Raw genomic sequence first — 20,307 nt, 5'->3', positions numbered from 1 at the left:
CGTCCATGGGTGCGGGTCACCGGTGCCGGCGCGCGCGGGGCTTTGGAGGGGGAGAAGAAGAGCGCGCAGCGCGAGCGTCGAGTGTGCCGCGCGCGAAAGCAGGCGCCGCAAATACACCGCGCGAGGTACCGCTTCCACGCGCGCGCCCAACTGCTTATACCGCACGCGCGGCTATTGCGCGCCCGCTGGAGCCATCCGCCGGGTTGCGCGTGCGCTAAAACGGGCGATTTTGCGGCGCGACGCCTGTTTAGCGCGCCTGTTGGAGATGCTCTAAGGATGGCTCGAAAATTAGATTCTGGGAGGACAAGTGGCTAGGAAATGCCACACTCCGGGAACAATATCTGGCTCTATACAACATTGTGTGTCACAAGGGTGATACTATTGCCACGGTAATAGAATCGTTTTCGCCAAATGTGACGTTCGGAAGAAATTTAATTGAACCCAGACTCCAATCGTGGTACATCCTGCTCCAACGGTTGTCTATGGTGCAATTGTCACATGGGTCTGATGTATTTTGATCGAACCTACATGGGAATGGACAATTCTCATTGGAGTCAATGTATAGAGCGTTAATCCGGTCTGATGTGCCAGTTGATAATAACAAGAAGATCTGGAAGATGAGTATACCTTTTAAGAATAAAATATTTGCATGGTATCTTCGTCGCAGAGTCAGTCTTACTAAAGATAACCTTATCAAGAGGAATTGGCATAAAAGTCCACAATGTGTTTTTGTCATCATGATGAGATAATAAAATATTTATTCTTCCAATGCAAATTGGCTCGGTCTATATGGTCAGTCATCTAGATAGCTTCTAGCTTGTATCCTCCTTGTAGTGTTGCTAATATATTTGGCAACTGGTTACATGGGATTGATCACATGTTTAGAACTCTTCTTAGGGTGAGAGCGCGTGCCGTTATTTGGTCAGTTTGCCTGTGTAGAAATGATAATGTTTTTAACAAGTACTTCTCTAATGCAGGTTATCTACAGATGTACTGAGACTCTTCGTTTATGGTCCTCTCTGCAACGCATGGAGAATTGAGGTCTATTTACGGAGGTTGTACATGATTCGAGGATACGGCAAGCGATACTTTTACCCAACATGGGTGGCAGTATGATCTTAGGATTGGCTCACCTCCGCTTTAGGAGTTATACGGACTCTACATGTTTCTTTGTATTCCGCCTTTTCATTTTTCGTTTGTACGAAAGGACTTTATTTGGCTGTGTGCATCTTAATTATGCAGAGGCTGAGTGTAATGCTTAAAAAATTTAAGTCATAAAGCACCTCTTTTCGAAAAACTTAGATGACTGACCATACGAAATGAGCCAATTTACATTGAAAGAAAATCAAAGAAAAAACATTGCAAAAAAGAAAAGAGAGAAAAATCAGTGAAAAAAGAAAAAAAACAAGAATTAAACAAATAAACTAGAGTAAACCGAAGAAGTAGGGAAGAAAAAAGAAATAAAAACTGAACAAATGCAACAACGATCAAACCCGAACGAGCACGCATGTTAATGGGCGGCCCATAGGCATCATCCGTTACAGGCTTAACCGTACAGGACCCACATCCCATTCTCCGTGCAGGGCCGGACCATGTTACTTTTTTGTTTTGTTTAAAGAGGTGAATCGAACATGCGATCTCCTGGCTTATTGTTCGTTAACACAACCAACCAGCCAACCGACTTGACGTGATTATTTATAGCTTTTACCTTCTTATAATCTTTCTTTATTTTCTTTTTTTGCTCGAATGGTTTTGTTTGAGTTTTATTTCTATTGTTTTTGGAATGGTCTTTTTGCTAAAAAAATTAAAATACATGAATTTCCTTCTCAAATTCGTGAAGTTTTTTTTCAATTCGATGAACTTCTTTTGAAATTCAATGAAATTTTTCAACTTCGATGATTTTTTTTCAAATTCGATGAACTTTGTACAACTCTGATGAATTTTTTTTCAAAATCAATTAACCTTTTCCAAATTCAATGAACTATTTCTAAATTCGATGAACTTTTTTTCAAAATCGGTGAACATTTTTTAAAATTTGTGAACTTTATTTAAAATTGATGAACTTTTTGCAAAGTCAGTGAACTTGTTTTTCAAAATCTATGAAGGATTTTCAAATTTGTGAACCTTTTTGAAAATCGTTGATATATTTTTTTTGATGAACTTTTTTTCTTTTTCGTTATGTTTTCTGAAATCCGTGGACATTCAAATTTTGTTTAATTTTTTTAAAAAGGAATCACATTTTTCTCTATAGCGCGGATAAAGTTAGTTCTTAACGTTTGGCGTTACATCGTCGCAAAAAAAAAACGTTTCGTGTCACAATCTTTCACAAGGGCATAGTTGGTCTAGTTGTTAGCCAAAAGAAGCTCCGCCTTTCTTCCTGGCCTCTAAACTTGAGCCTGTCCACATGTTGAATCGACAGCGTAGCTACGCTGGAGCTATCACTGCACACTGCCAAAACCAAAGAGACAAAATAACAAACACCCAGCCTCTCTACAGACCCAACATTCGCCGCGCCGCGAGATAACGAAACAGGAAATGCTACAGACAAGTCGAGCAGAACGAAGAGGACGTCAACGAAAACCACATGCGCACACGCGCAGAACCACAGCTCACGCAGACCACACCTTGGTGGATACCGGCAAGCAGGCAGGCTCCTCCCATGGCTGCGCATCACCAAAAAGGAACGAATTCGTGTGTCACGCGGATTCCATGGCAACGGGGAATGGCCACTTACATAAGTATACAGCGACGCCAAGACCACAAAACTATTGGTCGCAGCAGAAACAAGTACGGGAAAGGAAATCAAGAACCGTGTGCACACCATGCTCGCGACCACGCCGTCGTCGTCGGGGGTCAAGTTACAGCCATGGGGGAGTTGCCAGAGAAGGGCGGCATCACCTGCTCTTCTTCCACCGACGGCCACCGGACGGATCGTCGTCGATTCCGGGAGGACGCTTCCCTCCCCTCTTCCTCTACGAGCTGTCGCCTCCCAGAGCGCGCAGACCTCTCGTGCGCCACAGCCACAGGTACATCGACACATGCATGCATAGTAGGAGTAGCAGAGAAGTGTTTCTTGCGCCATGAACTGAGTTCTTGTATCGTTGGCGATTGCTCGCGCAGCCTCCGCCGTTGGATGTTGACGAGGAGAAGATGCTGGCCAACTACGTCCCGGTGTTCGTCATGCTCCCCGTAAGAACCGAAGGAGCAAATTCATGTGGTTTTGCAAGCTTTGGTGGCAATGCTTCTCACACGATCGACCGACACCGTAACAGCTAGAAGCGATCACCGCCGAGAACAAGGTGAAGGACGCGGAGGGGCTGAGGCTGAAGCTGCGGCGGCTGAGGGAGGCGGGCGTCGACGGCGTCATGGCGGACGTGTGGTGGGGCATCGTGGAGGGCGCCGGGCCGGGGCGGTACGAGTGGCGCGCGTACAGGGAGCTCTTCCGGTTGGCGCAGGAGGAAGGACTGAAGCTGCAGGTCATCATGTCGTTCCACGCGTGCGGCGGCAACGTCGGCGACGCCGTGAACATCCCGATACCGGCGTGGGTGCGCGACGTCGGCGAGGCGGACCCGGACGTGTACTACACTAGCCCCGGCGGGGCCAGGAACCAGGAGTACCTCACCATCGGCGTGGACGATCGGCCCTTGTTCCACGGCAGAACCGCCATCCAGGTACAGCACGGCCGCACGACCCTCCCTGTATCAGACCGAGAGCATCTCCAACAGAAGCGCTATATAAGTGCCGCACGGTATAAAAACTGTTTTTAGCGTGTGCGGATCCGGTTTGGAATCTCCAGCAGCCGCATAAAAAGTGTGTGCGCGCTGTAACTAATGCAGCGCGCGCATCAAAAGGCATCGCGCGCAGCATATTTAGTGCGCCCGGTCGCGCGGACTGCAAACTCTGGGCTGCTGCAGATGGGACCGTTGGACTCGCGCGCGCAGCATATTTTGCAGCGCTTGTTGGAGCAAACGTCTTCTAGCGCCCTAAAAAAATTTACTTGCGCGCTGTAAACCTGTTTTTGGGCGCCGCGCATTGGGCGGCTGTTGGAGATGCTCTAACACAAATTAATCAACCGGTTACTTGTTTGTGAGCCGCTGCAATTCCAGCTCTACGCGGATTTCATGGAGAGCTTCAGAGAGAACATGGCGGACTTGTTGGAGTGTGGCCTAATCGTGGACATAGAGGTTGGGCTTGGCCCTGCCGGCGAGCTGAGGTACCCATCCTACCCGGAGAGCCAGGGGTGGGCGTTCCCCGGCATCGGGCAGTTCCAAGTACGCTCGAATCCCGAGATATTCAGAACTACTCTAGTACTCTGTCACGGCTGGTTCAAGTTGCTCAAAAAACGAGTCGTTCCTGCAGTGCTACGACAAGTACCTAGAGGAGGATTTCAGAGCGGCAGCGACGGATGCCGGACACCCGGAGTGGGAGCTCCCCGACGACGCCGGGGAGTACAACGACGCCCCTGACGACACGCGCTTCTTCACGGCGGACGGCGCCGGCGCGACGTACCTCACCGAGAAGGGGAGGTTCTTCCTCACATGGTACTCCAGCAAGCTGATCGAGCACGGCGACAGGATCTTGGACGAAGCCAACAGGGTCTTCCTGGGCTGCACCGTCAAGCTCGCCGCAAAGGTACGTCTCGCACTGACATCTGCAGCGAGAAAGAAATTGCTGAAGAAAACGACGAGCCTGATTTTGCAGGTGTCGGGGATACACTGGTGGTACAGGCACCCGAGCCACGCGGCGGAGCTCACCGCCGGGTACTACAACGTCGACGGGCGGGACGGCTACCGGGCGATCGCGCGCATGCTGGCGCGGCACGACGGCGCCGTCCTCAACTTCACCTGCGCGGAGATGCGGAACTCGGAGCAGGCCGAGGAGGCCATGAGCGCCCCGGAGGAGCTCGTCCACCAGGTGCTGAGCGCCGGGTGGAGGGAGGGGACCGAGGTGGCGTGCGAGAACGCGCTGCCCAGGTACGACCGGCGGGCGTACAACCAGATGCTGAAGAACGCGCGTCCCAACGGCGTCGACCTCGGCGGCGTCCCGGCGCGCCGCCTCGCCGCGGTGACGTACCTCAGGCTCACAGACCAACTCCTGGCCGGGAACAAGTACCGGGCCTTCAAAACCTTCGTCAGGAAAATGCACGCCGATCAGGCAAGCCCAGTTTTAGCGCCTTTGGCGGGCTATGAGCCTGTGACTTCTTACGACGTGCTCTGGGCTGTGTGTGTGTGACGTTCGGTTTTTTTGTTTCAGGATTACTGTGCCGATCCGGCCCAGTACCACCGGCCCCTGAAGCCTCTGGAGCGGTCGAGGCCGGCGGTACCCATGGACCAGCTGCTGGACGCGACGTCGCCGGAGGAGCCATACCCGTTCGATCCCGAGACGGACATGAGCGTCGGCGGCGACCTCGCGGAGCTCATCGACTGGGCGTTCGACAAGATCGAATGGATATTCGGTTGAAAATGCCGCTCTTTGTACCCCACCCAGGCAAATCGGGTCGATACACGCACCCTTGCCGTAACTAGTAGGCCAATTAGTAGTACCGGACGTCTCTCAGCAATATGTCCACGAAAAAGAATAATCCATTCGTGGGATACTAATACAAGAAGCATGCATTGTTTTTTTTAGAAAAAACCATCATGACTAGTTTTATTGATTGAAAATAGGAATTACATTGTCCACAAGGTTTGAAACGAGAAAGCCTAAAGGCTCATCCGTCCAACTAAGAAAAATCTTATTACAATAACTGTAGTTTTTTTTTTTGAGTTGATACAATAACTGTAGTTAGTTAGCACATGCGCTGCTTGGTTACAAGGACGTGGGCAACACTGAAATTTGACCTTCCTGATCAACGAAGAAAGATCCACACACTTGGTAAAAATAGCAGCTGCTTCATCCCACCATCTAGATTGACCATCACATGATTCTATCACCGTTGTGGAGTCCGACTCTGCTTCAATCCGGGGAAAACCAAGTGAATTTGCAAGAAGCACGCATTGTTTATTGCACGATTTATGTGCTGTCGGGCAAACAAAACAGAAGAACAGAAATGTAACGGTTACGGACTCGCGGGACTGATCAGAACAGCAACGAAATGCGATTCCACGACACACCACCGGTGCATGTGCGCGCGTACGTGCCCGTACCCTGCGTTGCATTCAGTGCATGCATCATGCCCGTCGATCGTAAAGTTTGACAACCACACTGGTCCCACGCAAGAAAAATGGAAAATATATTGCTAAATGTGACTTGTTGTGTAGTGGCCTTTCCAAAATGATTTGACGAAAAGCACGTGAACCCGCCCAGATGGACGGAGCAGCAATGGTACGAGTGGTACCGCGTGACGCCGACCGATGGGGGGTTTTGGAAACGTGCATAAGAGAGAGCAGTAACGGTGGCCGTTGGACGGCTCGCGTCGATCGATTAGTGCGAGATTTTCTAGCGGCGGGGATCGCGTCGATCGATTAGTGCGAGATTTTCTAGCGGCGGGGAGGCGCTCCGTCGCAGCGCATCGACGTACGTACTGACATGACATGCCCTGATCTCTTTGCGTAGGTAGCTGATCGATCGGCATCGTGGCCTCCGAGCCTGGGCGGTCGGTGCGGTTGCAAGCCTGGGCCGCGTGCCTGGGCAAAGCTGCTGCCTGGTATGTGGCCTGAGATTTTTAATTTTCTAGCCTGGTCAGGCAGCCTGGAGAGGCAGAAATCACATATTTGACCTGAGGTCCAAATCAAATCACAAACTGGCCTCGTTTTAAAAAAATTCACTCTCCTGACCTTTTTGTGTGGCGCCCGACAGCTAGGCGCCACACATCACTATGCAGCGCCTCTGTCTTAGGCGTCGCACCTCCTGCCAGCGTGGCAGCCCTGGTCCAGTTGGGGCCCCACAGACAGCACTGCAGCGCCTCAGACTTAGGCGCCACACTTGTAATGTGCAGCGCCTAGCTCTTGGGCGCTGCATAGTCTGTGTTCCATTTAGACTGGCCCCACCCTCTCTCCCATCCCACCCCCACCCCACACACCCCGCCCCACACAAACCCTTAGCCTTGCGCCTCTCCTCTCTTCCCCTCTCCCCCTCTCAAATCCTTCTCAAATCTTGCAAATCCGAAGTATTTGACTGTCGATTTCGAAGCCAACCCCTCCCTTAAGGTAATCTCCTTCGATCCCCTCGTTTTCATCCATAGGAATTGTCACATTTGCTCAAATATTGCTACTTTAGGGAAACCCTAGTTTTGGCTTGGATTTGCAAATTTGTATTGAATCATGTTATGTTTCTTTGCTAATTTGGGTTGGTTAGGCTTTCATAGTATGCTAGGGTTAGAGTTATGTGTGTTTCATGTTCGTGTTAGGGTTATGCTATGGTTAGGGTTGTGGTTATTGTTAAGTGGGGGTTAGGGTTATTAATTCATATATATGTTATGGCATATGTATTTTGTGCAAATATTTTTTGTTAAGTACTTACTTGATATATGTGTGTTTTTTATTATTGTAGGGATGGGGAGAACATGTGTTTATGTTCATCATGTGGATAAAGAGGCCTTTTTGAAAGGCAATGTTGAGCCGGACCCGGATGAGCTTGACATGGTGTTTGAGAGTAGTCCAAGCTATGCGGAGCTCTTGGACCAAGTGAGGAAGGATTTGAATTGGATGGACCCAAGTGACGTTGTTGAGTTCGTGGGAAGGCATAATGTTGGTTTTGGAATGCACATCCGTTGGAAGACAATGCGTGTGAACTCCGAGCAACGTTGGGTTGCATACAAGGAGACGGTTGCCGAATCTCTAGACAAGGCTCTTGAGTTATTTGCCTCCAAGAAGGTTGAGTCTACTTTGAATTTGGACTTGAACCGGAACCCCTCCCCGTTGGTTGCTAGCACTCCACCACCCATGAACCAAGATCAAATGAGTGAACCTCATTTCACGCAACAAGATTGGCCAACATTGAGCCCGACTCCAAACAACCAAAATGAAGGTTTTGAAGAGGAGAATGATGAGTACGAGGAGGATGACAACGAAGTTGATCTCCATGACAACAATGTGGGTGATCTCGACCAATATCATGTGCAAGAGACAATGGACCAATCCATCCCTTTTTCCCGTGCATATGCATCGGACTCGGATGACGATGGTCCCGATGAAGAAGTTGATGAGGAGGGGTTCACACCGAAGGAGGCCCAAGCATTCAAGAAGGTATTCGGGCGGGATCACAAGACACCATTGTTCAAGGATCTTAGTCTCGCGGATGAAGCCGTTGTGGATGGTGGCAAATGCATATCTCTTGGAGCTAGGCCAAGTTCTCACCGTGATTTGGAAGACGGCAAGAACGGGATATATCCCGGTTGTGAGTTTCAATCCTTCTTGGAATTGAAGATGTGGCTCGACAACTACTCGGTTACGCATTATCGTCCACATAAAGTGGCCAACTCGGACGTCAATGTGCGTTACACGGTCAAATGTGAAGTGCCAAGTTGTCCATGGATTGTGCGTGCAAGGCCATGGAAAGGAGGTCCCACTTGGCGCATAGTGAGTTGTCTACCAAATCACATGTGCCGGCACAAGAATGCGGATGGCAAGCTTGTGTACCAACAACACAGACAACTCACGTCCGAGTTCATCGCTTATAGGCTTTCCAACCAAATATCCACACTTCCAACAATGAGCATCAAGAGTGTCATTGACCTTGTGAAAGCCATCTTTCATTACAAGGTGAAGTACGGCAAGGCATGGAAGGCAAAGCAAGCCGCATTCAAGATGTTGTATGGCAATTGGGAGGAAGCATACAACCGACTCCCTAGGTTGTTGTTAGCTATGGCCACTACAAACCCAGGCATGGTTCACGTGGTTGAGCCTCATGGGCACCAAACATTGATTCACAACGGGAGGACCGTCCGAGTATTTGGCCGTGCATTTTGGGCCTTTGAGCAATGCATGAGGGCTTTTGAGCATTGTCGGCCCGTCATCGCCATTGATGGCACGTTCTTGACCGGACAATACAAGGGCACTTTATTGGTTGCAATAGCAAGTGATGCCAATAACCGGGTGTTGCCTTTGGCTTTCGCTTTGGTTGAGGTGGAGAACAATGATAACTGGGAGTGGTTCTTGCGTCAATTGAGAACAAGGGTATTACCGGCTGAAAGGGAAATTTGTGTCATATCGGATCGCCATCCAGGAATTCTCAATGCGGTGGTGGTTGACATTCCCGGACATAGAAAGTTGCACCATCGATGGTGCATGAGGCACTTTTGTGCAAACTTCTATAGGGCATGTGGTATCAAGGAGTTGGCCGATGATCTTCAAGATTGTTGTCTCGCTTTCACCAACAAGCGGTTTGCCACATTGTTCAATGCATTGCTCAGACACAAGAAACTTGACCCCGGTGGTCATGAATTTCTCAGTAAGAACATTGTCGAAAGGAATATGTGGGCACGTGCTTTCGATGAAGATGGCCGGAGGTACGGTCAAATGACAAGCAATATGGCAGAATGCTTCAATAAGGTGCTCAAGGGTGTACGTGCATTACCTGTGACGGCAATAGTTCAATACACATTTGACAAGATGAATGGATACTTTTTGAAGTATTCAATGGAGACGGATAAGCAGATTGCTGGTGAGAACAAGGATAAGCACAAGTACTATTTCCCACCAAAGGTTGAAGAATGGTTGGACTTTCAATCACGAAAGGCAGACTCCCAAGAAGCTGTACTATATGACGACAACGAGTGGAAGTATGAGGTGAAAGAGCCTGGAGGAACCACAAATGATGGCCACCAACACGGAGGCCGCGCTTTCAAGGTCTCCCTAACACGGTGTGATTGCAGCTGCATGAGGCCATCGTTGCTTCATCTCCCATGCTCGCACTTGTTAAATGCAGCCCGTGTTAGGAATGTGGACGTCAATCACCCTCTTACCGTGAGGGAGTCCGAGTTCTCAATCATGACGGTAAAGAATACATGGGCTCCCCGGTTTCAGCCATACTTGGACCAATCACAATGGCCGGAGTATCATGGAGTTCAACTATGGCCGGACCCGGAATTGAAGGTCGTTAGACGGGGAAGACGTAAGACAAAGCGTCTTAGAGGTGACATGGACGGATGGGGCCGTGGTGGCGGTGGAGAATACGGCACCGGCCAATTCCAAGAGCCTCGTGAGCAATCCCGTTGTGGGGACTGCAGTCATGGGGGACACAACACAAGAACTTGTTCCAAATCAAGAAAAAGATCAAAGAAAAATGATGCAAGCACAAGCCAAGGAAATGATAGCCAACCAAGTCAACCAAGGAGTAGCCAACCAAGTCAAACAAACCAACAAGGCACTAGGCAACAAAGAGGTCGTGGTGGTGGTAGAGGCCGTGGTGGTGGTAGAGGCCGTGGTGATGGCCTAGGCCGTGGGGATGGTCTTGGCCGTGGTGAAGGCCTAGGCCGTGGTGATGGTCTAGGCCGTGGTGGTGGTGGTAGAGGCCGTGGTGAAGGCCTAGGCCGTGGTGATGGTCTTGGCCGTGGTGAAGGCCTAGGTCGTGGTGATGGTCTTGGCCGTGGTGGTGGCAGAGGCCGTGGTGGTGGTCTAGGCCATGGTGGCGGTAGAGGCCATGGTGGCGGTAGAGGCCGTGGTGGTGGTCTAGGCCGTGGTGGTGGTAGAGGCAGTGGTGGTGATCTTGGCCTTGGCGGCGGCCGTGGTGGAGGAATGTTCACTTGGCTCAATGGACCATTGCCGTATGTCACTTACTATGATCTTGTTCTTTTGGCTCAATGCTTGTGTTGTCATTTTGCATTGTGTGACTAACTATTATATTGACATTTTCATAGGTATGGAAACAATGAAGGGGGTGGAGGACACGGAGGCGAAAGGTGAGCTCCCTTGGTGGTCGGAGGAGGGAGAAGAAGAAGAAGAAGAAGAAGAAGAAGAAGAAGAAGAAGAGAGGAAGAAGAAGGGACAAGGACCATGACCTTTTCTATGAACCAAAATGTGTGCTACTATGTGATATGAGACGTAAATGACTATGTCTTTTTGGCTAAATGTTTGTGTATGACTATCTGATTGGACAACTCTATTGCTATGTGTGTATGAGTATGTGATTTGGACTACTACATGTGATTTGGATATGATTATGTGCCATCTATGTGAATCACAAAACATAAAAATCACTTTGTATATGAAAACAGCAGATAGTGCAGCGCCTAAGGCCGAGGCGCTGCACATTACAGTGCAGCGCCCCTCCCTTAGGCGCTGCAGACTGACTTAGCAAATTTTCGGGTGCAAAAGCTCCTGGAATGCTTCTGTTGCTCTCTGGACTGGGATGTCCAGCCGTGCAGCGCCTTAGGGAGAGGCGCCACACACCATAGTGCAGCGCCTCTCCCTTAGGCGCTGCACTGCTGGACATCCCAGTCCAGAGAGCAACAGAAGCGTTCCAGGAGCTTTTGCACCCGAAAATTTGCTAAGTCAGTCTGCAGCGCCTAAGGGAGGGGCGCTGCACTGTAATATGCAGCGCCTCACGCCTGGGCGCTGCACAGTACAGAGCAGCGCCTATCCCTTGGGCGTTGCACACTCACTTAGCATTTTTTTGGGCAGAAAACATACTGGAAGCTTCTGTTGCTCTCTGGACTGGGATGTCCAGAAGTGCAGCGCCTAAAGAGTAGGCGCTGCACTATGGTGTGTGGCGCCTCTCCCTTAGGCGCTGCACGGCTGGACATCTATTTGCTGCACTCACCCTCCTCCCACCCATCCCCACCCCACACATCCCCACCCCCACACAAACCCGAAGCTCAGTGCCTCCCTTCTGCCCTCCTCTCTCCCCTTCTCAAATCCTCCTCAGATCCGGAGTATTTGACCGTGGATTTCGAAGCCAAACCCTCCCTTAAGGTAATCTCCTCCGTTCCCCTCGTTTTCATCCATAGGAATTGTCACATTTGCTCAAATCTTGCTACTTTGGGGATTGGATTGGATTTGCAAATATTTGTTGAATGATGTTAAGTTTCTTTGCTAATTTGGGTTGGTTAGGCTTTCGTGGTATGCTAGGGTTAGGGGTATGTGTGTTTGATGTTGGTGTTAGGGTTATGCTATGGTTAGGATTGTGTTATTGTTAAGTGGGGGTTAGGGTTAACCAAGAATTATCGGTTTTGTAGGCATGGCTTCATCCGGTTCCATGACGAGGCCACCGTGTGCTAACCAAGAAAACATGCCGAACAAGTGGGAGGACGCATCTTTGAACAAGGTGAAGGAGAAAGATGCCAACATCCCGCCATGTTGGTGTGGAGATGTTTGCAAGGTGAAGGTATCCACCGACCGAAATAAATCATGGACGGAAGGCCGGAGATATTTTGTATGCTCGAACTATGCTTATGATCGTGCACTTCCAACTAACGCCTATGACCAACCACCGGTAAGCTCAAGAAGTAAAATGTTACTATCAAATATGTGTCAACACTAACAAAATTTTTGTATGCAGTCACCGCCTCCTCTATGCAAGTACTTCACGTGGATAGATCTTGAAGTGCCAGAAGATGTCAAAAAGGACCAATACCAAGATTGTCTTAGGCGGCAACGGCGGTTCGAAGAATCGTTTCGAAGAGGCTTGGAGGAAGAGCGTCGTCAGAAGGAGAGGATGGAGCGGAAGAAACGAGACGAGGAGAGGGCACGCCAAGCGAAACTTGCTCGTGAGGAGGAGAGGGCAAGAAAGCTTGCAAAGGCTCGCGAGGCGCAAGAGGAGGACTCGGCCCGTGACAAGAAGGGGAAATGGCCTCGCTCTACTTAGTAGGGACTTCGGTTCGGTGCACGAGTCGTGAACTTGTGAGGGCATGTAAGATGTTGGTGAACTATTTTCTAGGGCAAGCTACCATTTGTCATTTGTAATGAATGTGTCGTGAACCATGTCGTAGTTTGAATTGTCTTAAGTTATGAACTCGTCGGCATAAAAAATTTGTTTGTTCAAATTGTTGTGATGATGCAGTCATTGTAAGTATTATGATGTTCCGGTGAAATGAATGTGTTGTCAACTCTGTTTTTGCAGTAAGGTGCAGCGCCTGGGCTTTGAGCGCTGCACTGTGAGGTGCAGCGCCTAGGCTTTGGGCGCTGCATTGTACAGTGCAGCGCCTGACTGTCAGGCGCTACAGTGCTGTTAACTGCCAAACTGCAGAAACAGATTCCATTTTGGCAAATACAAATATTGAACAATTCAACTGAACAAATACCACAATACCACAAATACTGAACAATTCAACTGAATAAATACCACAATACCATAATAATTTGAACATCATATCTTTTAGGACAACACAAATACCACAATAGTAAGAGTTCACCAACATATAACATAACCAAACAAGTTCATCAACCTAACGAAACGGCTACAAGAGAGCACTTCCATAGTAACAAACACTAATGCCTTCCGCGCGTGTTCCTGGTGCCACGCCTGCAGGCAATCTTCTTCTTCCTGGATGGACGAGCCTCCTCTTCCCGCACTTCCTCCTCCGCCTCCGCCTCCGCCTCATGATCCAAGCTAGCCATCCGCGAGGTCCCTACGACCACCTTTGGGTTGCCTCTGTTGTCAAAGTTGTTGGGCGTGTACCGGCGTCTGGGCTGCCTAGGCTTGAACTCATATGGGGACCGAAGTTGAGCGTCCGCCAAAGTCATGTCATCATCAAGCTCATCGCCCTATCACACAATCAAGCAATATGGTGAAGACCGACGTCGTAATCAAGTGAGAATCACATCTAAAGGATTAGTCATACCTCTTGGGTGACCGCACCCTCATCATCCTGATAAGCATATGAGGAACTCACATCGTCCCTCTGATGGTGAGATGAGGGGTCTGATGGTGTACCAGACCTAGAGGCAGATGGTTCATCAATTTCGGGATCACGGCAACTGAGAAGATTCGATAACCGCCTTAACTTCCTGGCCTGACGCTGTAACATGAACAAGTGTGGAAGATATGAAACTCCGCAACATAGACTACCTCTCATAGTGAATGTGATTTGTACCTTGAGGAATGCTCGTAGTGGACCATCATCATTGCCTTTTCCAACCGGTGTTTCCTCCAGAATAGACTGGCTCTCATCAGCTGCTTTCTTGATCTCGGTGCGCTGCGGATGAGAAAGAATGAACACGTTAGCCATTCAAACATGTGTAATACGGCCAACGGGAAAGTAAAGAAGAAACACTTTACCACATAGTTAATCACCGGAACAGCAGGGACTCCGTGCCCTACCCTGACATCTCTGTTGTACTTCCCCTTTGATAGATCCTCAAAGTTTACGGGTTCTTCAAGAATATCCTCATTATATGCCGGCGGGCATATCTCAACTCGAGTATTTTCAAGAAGCCATCGTATGTAGTTATCAAAAGCAAGTGGACAATGCTCACGAAGCTTGGCGCGTGCACTGCTACGAGCTTCCTCCACACAAAGCTGGAAGCGGGTAACATACGAAGCATGATGCTTGTCCCAGTCCTTTATCTTCTGCTGCCTTCTCCTGTCCAACCTGCATGGTACAAAACCAAACATTAGCAAAATCAAGGAGTGACGATGCTTAGTCAATACGGTTCATGCTGTCTTACCTATGAAGTGCTTTGTCCGTATCCACCCATTCCGACGGGTGAGGCTGGAACAGACCAAACTGACGAGACACGCGATGTGGCAAATGAAACTCAATAGCCCAGTTGCATATCAGTGGGCACCGCATACGCCAGAGATCCCTATCCCGCAAGCACATTGGGTTGATGGTAAACTCCGGGGTGTACCCAAGTCTGTCATCGGCGCCATATGGCTGCCATTCCACCTATGAAATAGGGCAACAATGCAAAATTGGTGAATTTTTTTTAGGCAAACATGAGAAATGACTGAAGTAATGACCTCGTTACCTGCTCGGGCGTAATCGTGTCCAACTCGGCAACGTACTTCTGGTACATGAGATTGACATCGTTCGTCATCTCGGAAACCACATCCCACTTGTAAGCCCAAGTGGGGCGCCGTAATTCGTCATCTTCATCTTCATACCAAGGATTAAACCTGACGCTCTTCGAGCGTCCAACAGGCAGACGCTCCCAGCTCCATACAGAAAGTAGAAGCATATTACCACCAATGCCTGCACTATCTGTGATCCTGCAACACGCATCGTCCAGCTGCATATGAAAGAAAAACAATGTTAACTTGACAGCAAGCTTGCATTGCTAATGAAGAAATGAGTTGATCACAAAACAGACCAACTACCTGTCGGTACAAGTAGGCAAGAGTCGCTGAACCCCAGCTCCATTTGCTATCGAAGACGGTCAACGCCTTCAGCCACATCCATGGAGCGTTCTTGCCAGTGGAGTCAGGAAACAAAGTCCTCGACACAACATACCACATGTAGACACGAGCATGTGTCTGGATCACGTCATCAGTGGCATCCGGAGGGCACGTCGCAAAGTGAGTTTGAATCCACGTGAAAGCAGCTCCGGATGCTTTCCTTTTCTTCTTCTTCTTCTCTTCTCCCTCCTCTACATCAGCCTCAGCCTCGGTAGGAGCCATACCGATAAGAGCAATCATCTGCTCGCGCCACCCATCAGAATCGGTGCTCATACAGAGAGGCATCCCGTCGATAGCAAGATCGGTGATCAACGAGACATCCTCGAGCGTCACGGTCATCTCCCCAGTCCGAAGATGGAAACTATGCGTCTCCGGCCTCCACCAATCAGCAAGAGCGGACACCAGTGGAGCGTTCAGATTCGGCGTGGATCGGCTGACCAACTGAATCCACGGGAGTAGTCCTGCCTGCTTGATGTACGGTGTGTACCGCTCATCGTAAGGCATGGCAGGATCAGAGACCCCGTGATACCGAATCTTCAAAGGTTCAAGCTTCTGCAAAAAACAAGTAATGACAAATCTTAGGGCATGTAAATTTCAACTTAAGGCAAAATATTTAGATTACTCGTTATTACCATCTCCTTCTCGCGCATCATGTAGGCCCGGTGTTTCGTGTCGTAGACATCGTCGAGAAGCCAAACCATCCTTACAAAGTTCAAACAATAAACATATATGAGTTCATCTCAAATATCGGTAAACACTCAACATTTCATATGTGTTCATCTAAACATCTCATATGTATTCATCTACAAGAATCTCATCATCTCCTTCTCACACAATGAATAAATGATTGTAAATTCTCATATATATCTAGTATGTCATATGTGTTCAAGTAAATCAACATCTCATATTTCAAATAAACTCAACATTTAATATATATCTAAAAAAATTCAACATCTCACATATAGCTACAACACTCAACATCTCATAATTATCTACAAAACTAGGCATCTCATATATATCTAAAAAAAATTACAATCTAGGTTTCACTAACAAGAATCATATAGTGTGGGGGGGTCAAAGGTTCCACCTAATCTTGGGCAAACAAAGATCCAAACCAAGCAAATCAAAGGTTCCACCTAATCTTGGGCAAATCCCTAAAATTGCAACGCATTTACGGAGAAAAAGAAAGGAAACATAGGAGTTTACCTAGTAGGAGGGATTGGAGATCGAATCCGGGCCTCAAAACTTCAGATCTGAGAGGGGTGTGGGGGGGATCCGAAGGGAGCGCCGCTGCCGCCGCTCTCTGTAAACAGAGCAACTGCTCAGAGGGGGAAGAACTGCTGGGAGGGGCTGGCCCGATGCGGCTTAAGTCAATGTGCAGCGCCCAAGCCATAGGCGCTGCACATTACACAGTGTGTCGCCTATCCCTTGGGCGCTGCACTGCTGTCTGTGGGGCCGCAACTGGACCAGGGCTGCCACGCTGGCAGGAGGTGCGACGCCTAAGGTAGAGACGCTGCACAGTGGTGTGTGGCGCCTAGCTGTCGGGCGCCACACGAAAGGGTCAGCAGAGTGAAATTTTTTCGAGAGCAGATCATTTTGTAATTTGATTTCGCCCTGAGGTCAAATATATGATTTTCGCCGCCTGGAGAGGTAGCTGTTTGAATTGTGTGCTGGGCCTGGGAGGAATAAACAAACATAAAACTGACAAAGCAGCCCATAACTCATCTATAACCTGCTGGATCAGCGTCAGGCTGATGTTGCCTGCTGTCCAGGTGGATGGAAGGGGACGCCTGGCAGGCTAATCTCATGCCTGGGCGATTCAGGCCAGGCTCGCACCAAAATTCTCAGGACACCAACCAAACGAACTTCAGGCAGACTTCAGGGAAGCTCCAGGCCAGGCATCCCGCGACGTGGAAGCGAACCAAACTAGCCCTAAGCGCTGCCCACGCGACAGAGCTGGCGACTGGTCGATCCACCTTACGCATTTCACGATAACAACGCCTTTTTTTACTGCTTACGCTGTTTGTCAACACGACTACGTGCAAGAGCGCAAGAGACCCCACGATCATTTCTCCTGTTTGCGGTAGCATCATCGATCGGCACCACAGATTACCAGCATCAAAATAATCTTGCAATGTTATGGCCGGCAAACTCACGGTACAGCACAGTGTGTTTTAAGGTTTTGACGGAGAACGACAGATCCCATGCCCTTGCGATTTGTGACCGCGCATGTGCAACGTGCCAGCTAATCCAACTGGAAGCACTGAATGCCCGACAGAGATCATCGAACGCCCGGGTCGAGATGTTGAGAACCGCCGGCCGCATCCAAAAGGCGCAGCGTGGCCTGGGCGGGAGGAGCCCCGGTCTCGCCTTTCAGCAGTTAATGCCCTGTTTGTAATTGCTATGTTCCACAACTCCGCTCCCGGAGCGGATGAAGCTGCAGTTTTTTCGCTTCGCAGATTTTTGGAGTCGGTGGATTGTCAAACAAGGTCTAGGTGTGCACGGAGCATACGGCATAGCAACGTGATGGCAAACATGTACGAGAGCTGCTGATGAATCAATTGCTTAAAAGTACTTCCTCGGTTTTATAATGTAAGATTTTTTTTTCTGAAGAGTAAAAAGCAAAGTTAAAAAAAGCATGCCAGCTAAAAAAAGAAGGTAAAAACCATGGATAAACTGAAGTTAAGTTTATCTGAACTCGCAATCAGCACCAGCCGTGATTGTAGCATTCCGGAGTTTTTTTTTTTTTTTTTTGAATAAGTAGCATTCCGGAGTTGCAACATGCTGCAGCAGTGTCAGTGCACGACCAACACGGGGAATAAAATTCGGTTGCGCCCAGTTTCACACACGAAATAGGTACGTACAAACAACAGATGCGGTTCTTTGGGTAGCCGTAAGATAGTCACCTGAGCAGAGAAGATCGGTCTATTTGTGTAACCGTCTGACGGAGTGTTAGTCTTTTTGGAAACGGGGTGTTGATATTTTCGTTTGATGATACAAAGTTCATCGAAAGTACATTATGTGTGATGGTACACGGTCACATGTCAATACATTTTCTTTTGTTTTAAAAAAACACAATTTTATTATAAAAGTTAACCGAAGGTACAAAGCATTCTAAACATAATTAAAAAAATACATCAAGGTGGACCACCGAACGACCACTACCACTGTCGGACCGAGCCGTTAACACACCATTGTAGCTGCCCCACACCTGAGCCGGCCTAACCTTATTAATGATAACTGAAAAGTCTTCGTGCACATGTCCTTGAAGATCAACGCCCTAAAGCCATTGTCGTGACTGTTGAATCGACCACACCAGATACTGTCGCGCACTTATGACGAGAAAACCTAACAGCCAAGAGATTGTAGGAATCTACATTGGAGTTCCATCGACTCCGCCATGACAGATGAATTCGAGGATCAAAACCCAAAAGACCAATTCAAAGATGAAGCGCTGCCATTTGCTCAGGCCTCGGTAAAGACTAGAAGCATCTACAACCGGGCTCCTCAGCCCCCCCCCCCCCCCCCCGCCCAACGCCCGGGTGAACGCCTCGGTCATCGACTAGTCAAAAAATTGACCCAGACGAGCACCTCAAACGGGCCTCAAACACCCACACTGACTGCCACCCCTCAATCTAGTCCAAATACAGGGCAGATATGCGGATGCCCGGACGCGTCCACGTCGGATCCGATAGGCCTACCCCACCACAAATTGCATCAAATCCACCTCCTCGACCTACCGAATCCATTTTCTCTCTCACCTCTTCCTCCTCCGTGCCGGACCTTTCATAGCTACGCCACCACCCTTGCTCCACAGTCGTTTCGAGCCACAGTGCCGCCAGCACCGACACAACATTCCTCTCTATCGTGTTCGCCGCCGCAGACATTGTTGCCGGCCCGGATGCCACCATGGTATGTTTGGCAACTATTCGAGCTGCCCCTTGCGCTCTATGTGTTCGATACATTGTCCGACACAGTTTTTTGTGTTCATTCGCAGGGAAAGTGATGGACTCTGATGCTTCGTCGGACGAGGAGTATGGACCGACGGAACTTGATAAAATGATTGAAGATAAGTTCTTCGATTCATCGGATTCAGACGAAGAAGTAGGCATGAGCATGCAAGAGGAAATGGACCGGCAGGTGGAGCATATTGTCAACTTAAAGGGCTCGATCAAAGGGAGAAGAGTGACCTGAGGGTCTCCGGAGCACGGCTACTGCACATGGACTACTTTGCTCCGGAACCAACTTTTTCAGATGATGCATGGTTTCATCGTCGTTTTCTTATGCGCAAACCATTGTTTTTTGCGCGTTGTGGAGGGAGTAGGGGCACACAATGACTACTTCAAACTCACAAGGGATTGTTGCGGCCAACTTTCTTTCTCTGCTAAGCAGAAATGCACGGCTGCTCTGAGGATGCTTGCACTTGGTACTACCGCTGATGCCATTGGTGAGATGGTCCGGATGGAGGAGAGTACATGCTTGAATACTACTGTTAGGTTTGTCCGCGCCGTGGTGCAGGTGTTTGAAGCAGAGTATCTAAGAGAACCAAATGTGCAGGACACATAATAGTTGTTGGCTATTGGAGAAGGGTTTCCAACACTGCTCGGATCAATTGATTGCATGCATTGGTAATGAAAAAACTACCCAAAGGTTTACGGGGAATATATTAAGGTCACACCATAGAGGCCACCATCATACTGGAAGCAGCGACATCACATGACTTATGGTATTGGCATGCTTTCTTTGGAATGTCGGGTTCTCACAACGACATCAACATGCTTCAACGGATCTCCTGTGTTCAGAAGGCTTTGTAATGGAGAATCACCGCCGTGCAATTGCACGTCAATGGCAACATGGGATACTATCTTGCCTATGACATCTATCCTCAGTGGGCGGCATTTGTGAAGACCATATCTGAACCAAAAGGCAACAAACAAAGCCACTTTGCAACAATGTAGGAAGCAACTAGGAAGGATGTGGAGAGGGCATTCGGAGTGCTTCAAGCTCGTTGGGGAATTATTCGTGAAACTG

At 48.9% G+C, this 20,307-nt stretch overlaps 2 protein-coding genes across 2 annotated transcripts; one reads left to right on the top strand and one right to left on the bottom strand.

The window, feature by feature from the left end:
* The first annotated feature begins 2,664 nt into the window (after positions 1-2,664).
* Positions 2,665-5,626, top strand: LOC123188374 (beta-amylase). Its single transcript, XM_044600457.1, has 7 exons — positions 2,665-3,026; positions 3,121-3,189; positions 3,273-3,671; positions 4,107-4,271; positions 4,360-4,632; positions 4,702-5,154; positions 5,254-5,626. Exons 1-7 carry the CDS (start codon positions 2,823-2,825, stop codon positions 5,458-5,460), a joined length of 1,770 nt encoding a protein of 589 aa, XP_044456392.1. The 5' UTR covers positions 2,665-2,822; the 3' UTR covers positions 5,461-5,626.
* Positions 5,627-13,227: 7,601 nt separating this feature from the next.
* On the bottom strand, positions 13,228-14,945 carry LOC123185165 (uncharacterized). Its single transcript, XM_044597145.1, has 6 exons — positions 14,850-14,945; positions 14,547-14,767; positions 14,158-14,470; positions 13,973-14,074; positions 13,721-13,897; positions 13,228-13,643 (listed from the first exon to the last, which is right to left on the bottom strand). The coding sequence occupies exons 1-6, from the start codon at positions 14,916-14,918 to the stop codon at positions 13,368-13,370; spliced, it is 1,158 nt and encodes a 385-aa protein (XP_044453080.1). The 5' UTR covers positions 14,919-14,945; the 3' UTR covers positions 13,228-13,367.
* Between the last annotated feature and the right edge of the window lie 5,362 nt (positions 14,946-20,307).

The sequence above is a fragment of the Triticum aestivum genome, chromosome 2A, assembly GCF_018294505.1.
Source record: "Triticum aestivum cultivar Chinese Spring chromosome 2A, IWGSC CS RefSeq v2.1, whole genome shotgun sequence".
NCBI lineage: Eukaryota > Viridiplantae > Streptophyta > Magnoliopsida > Poales > Poaceae > Triticum > Triticum aestivum.
Note: the sequence above shows the minus strand (reverse complement) of the source record. Positions and strands in the feature narration are given on the sequence as shown.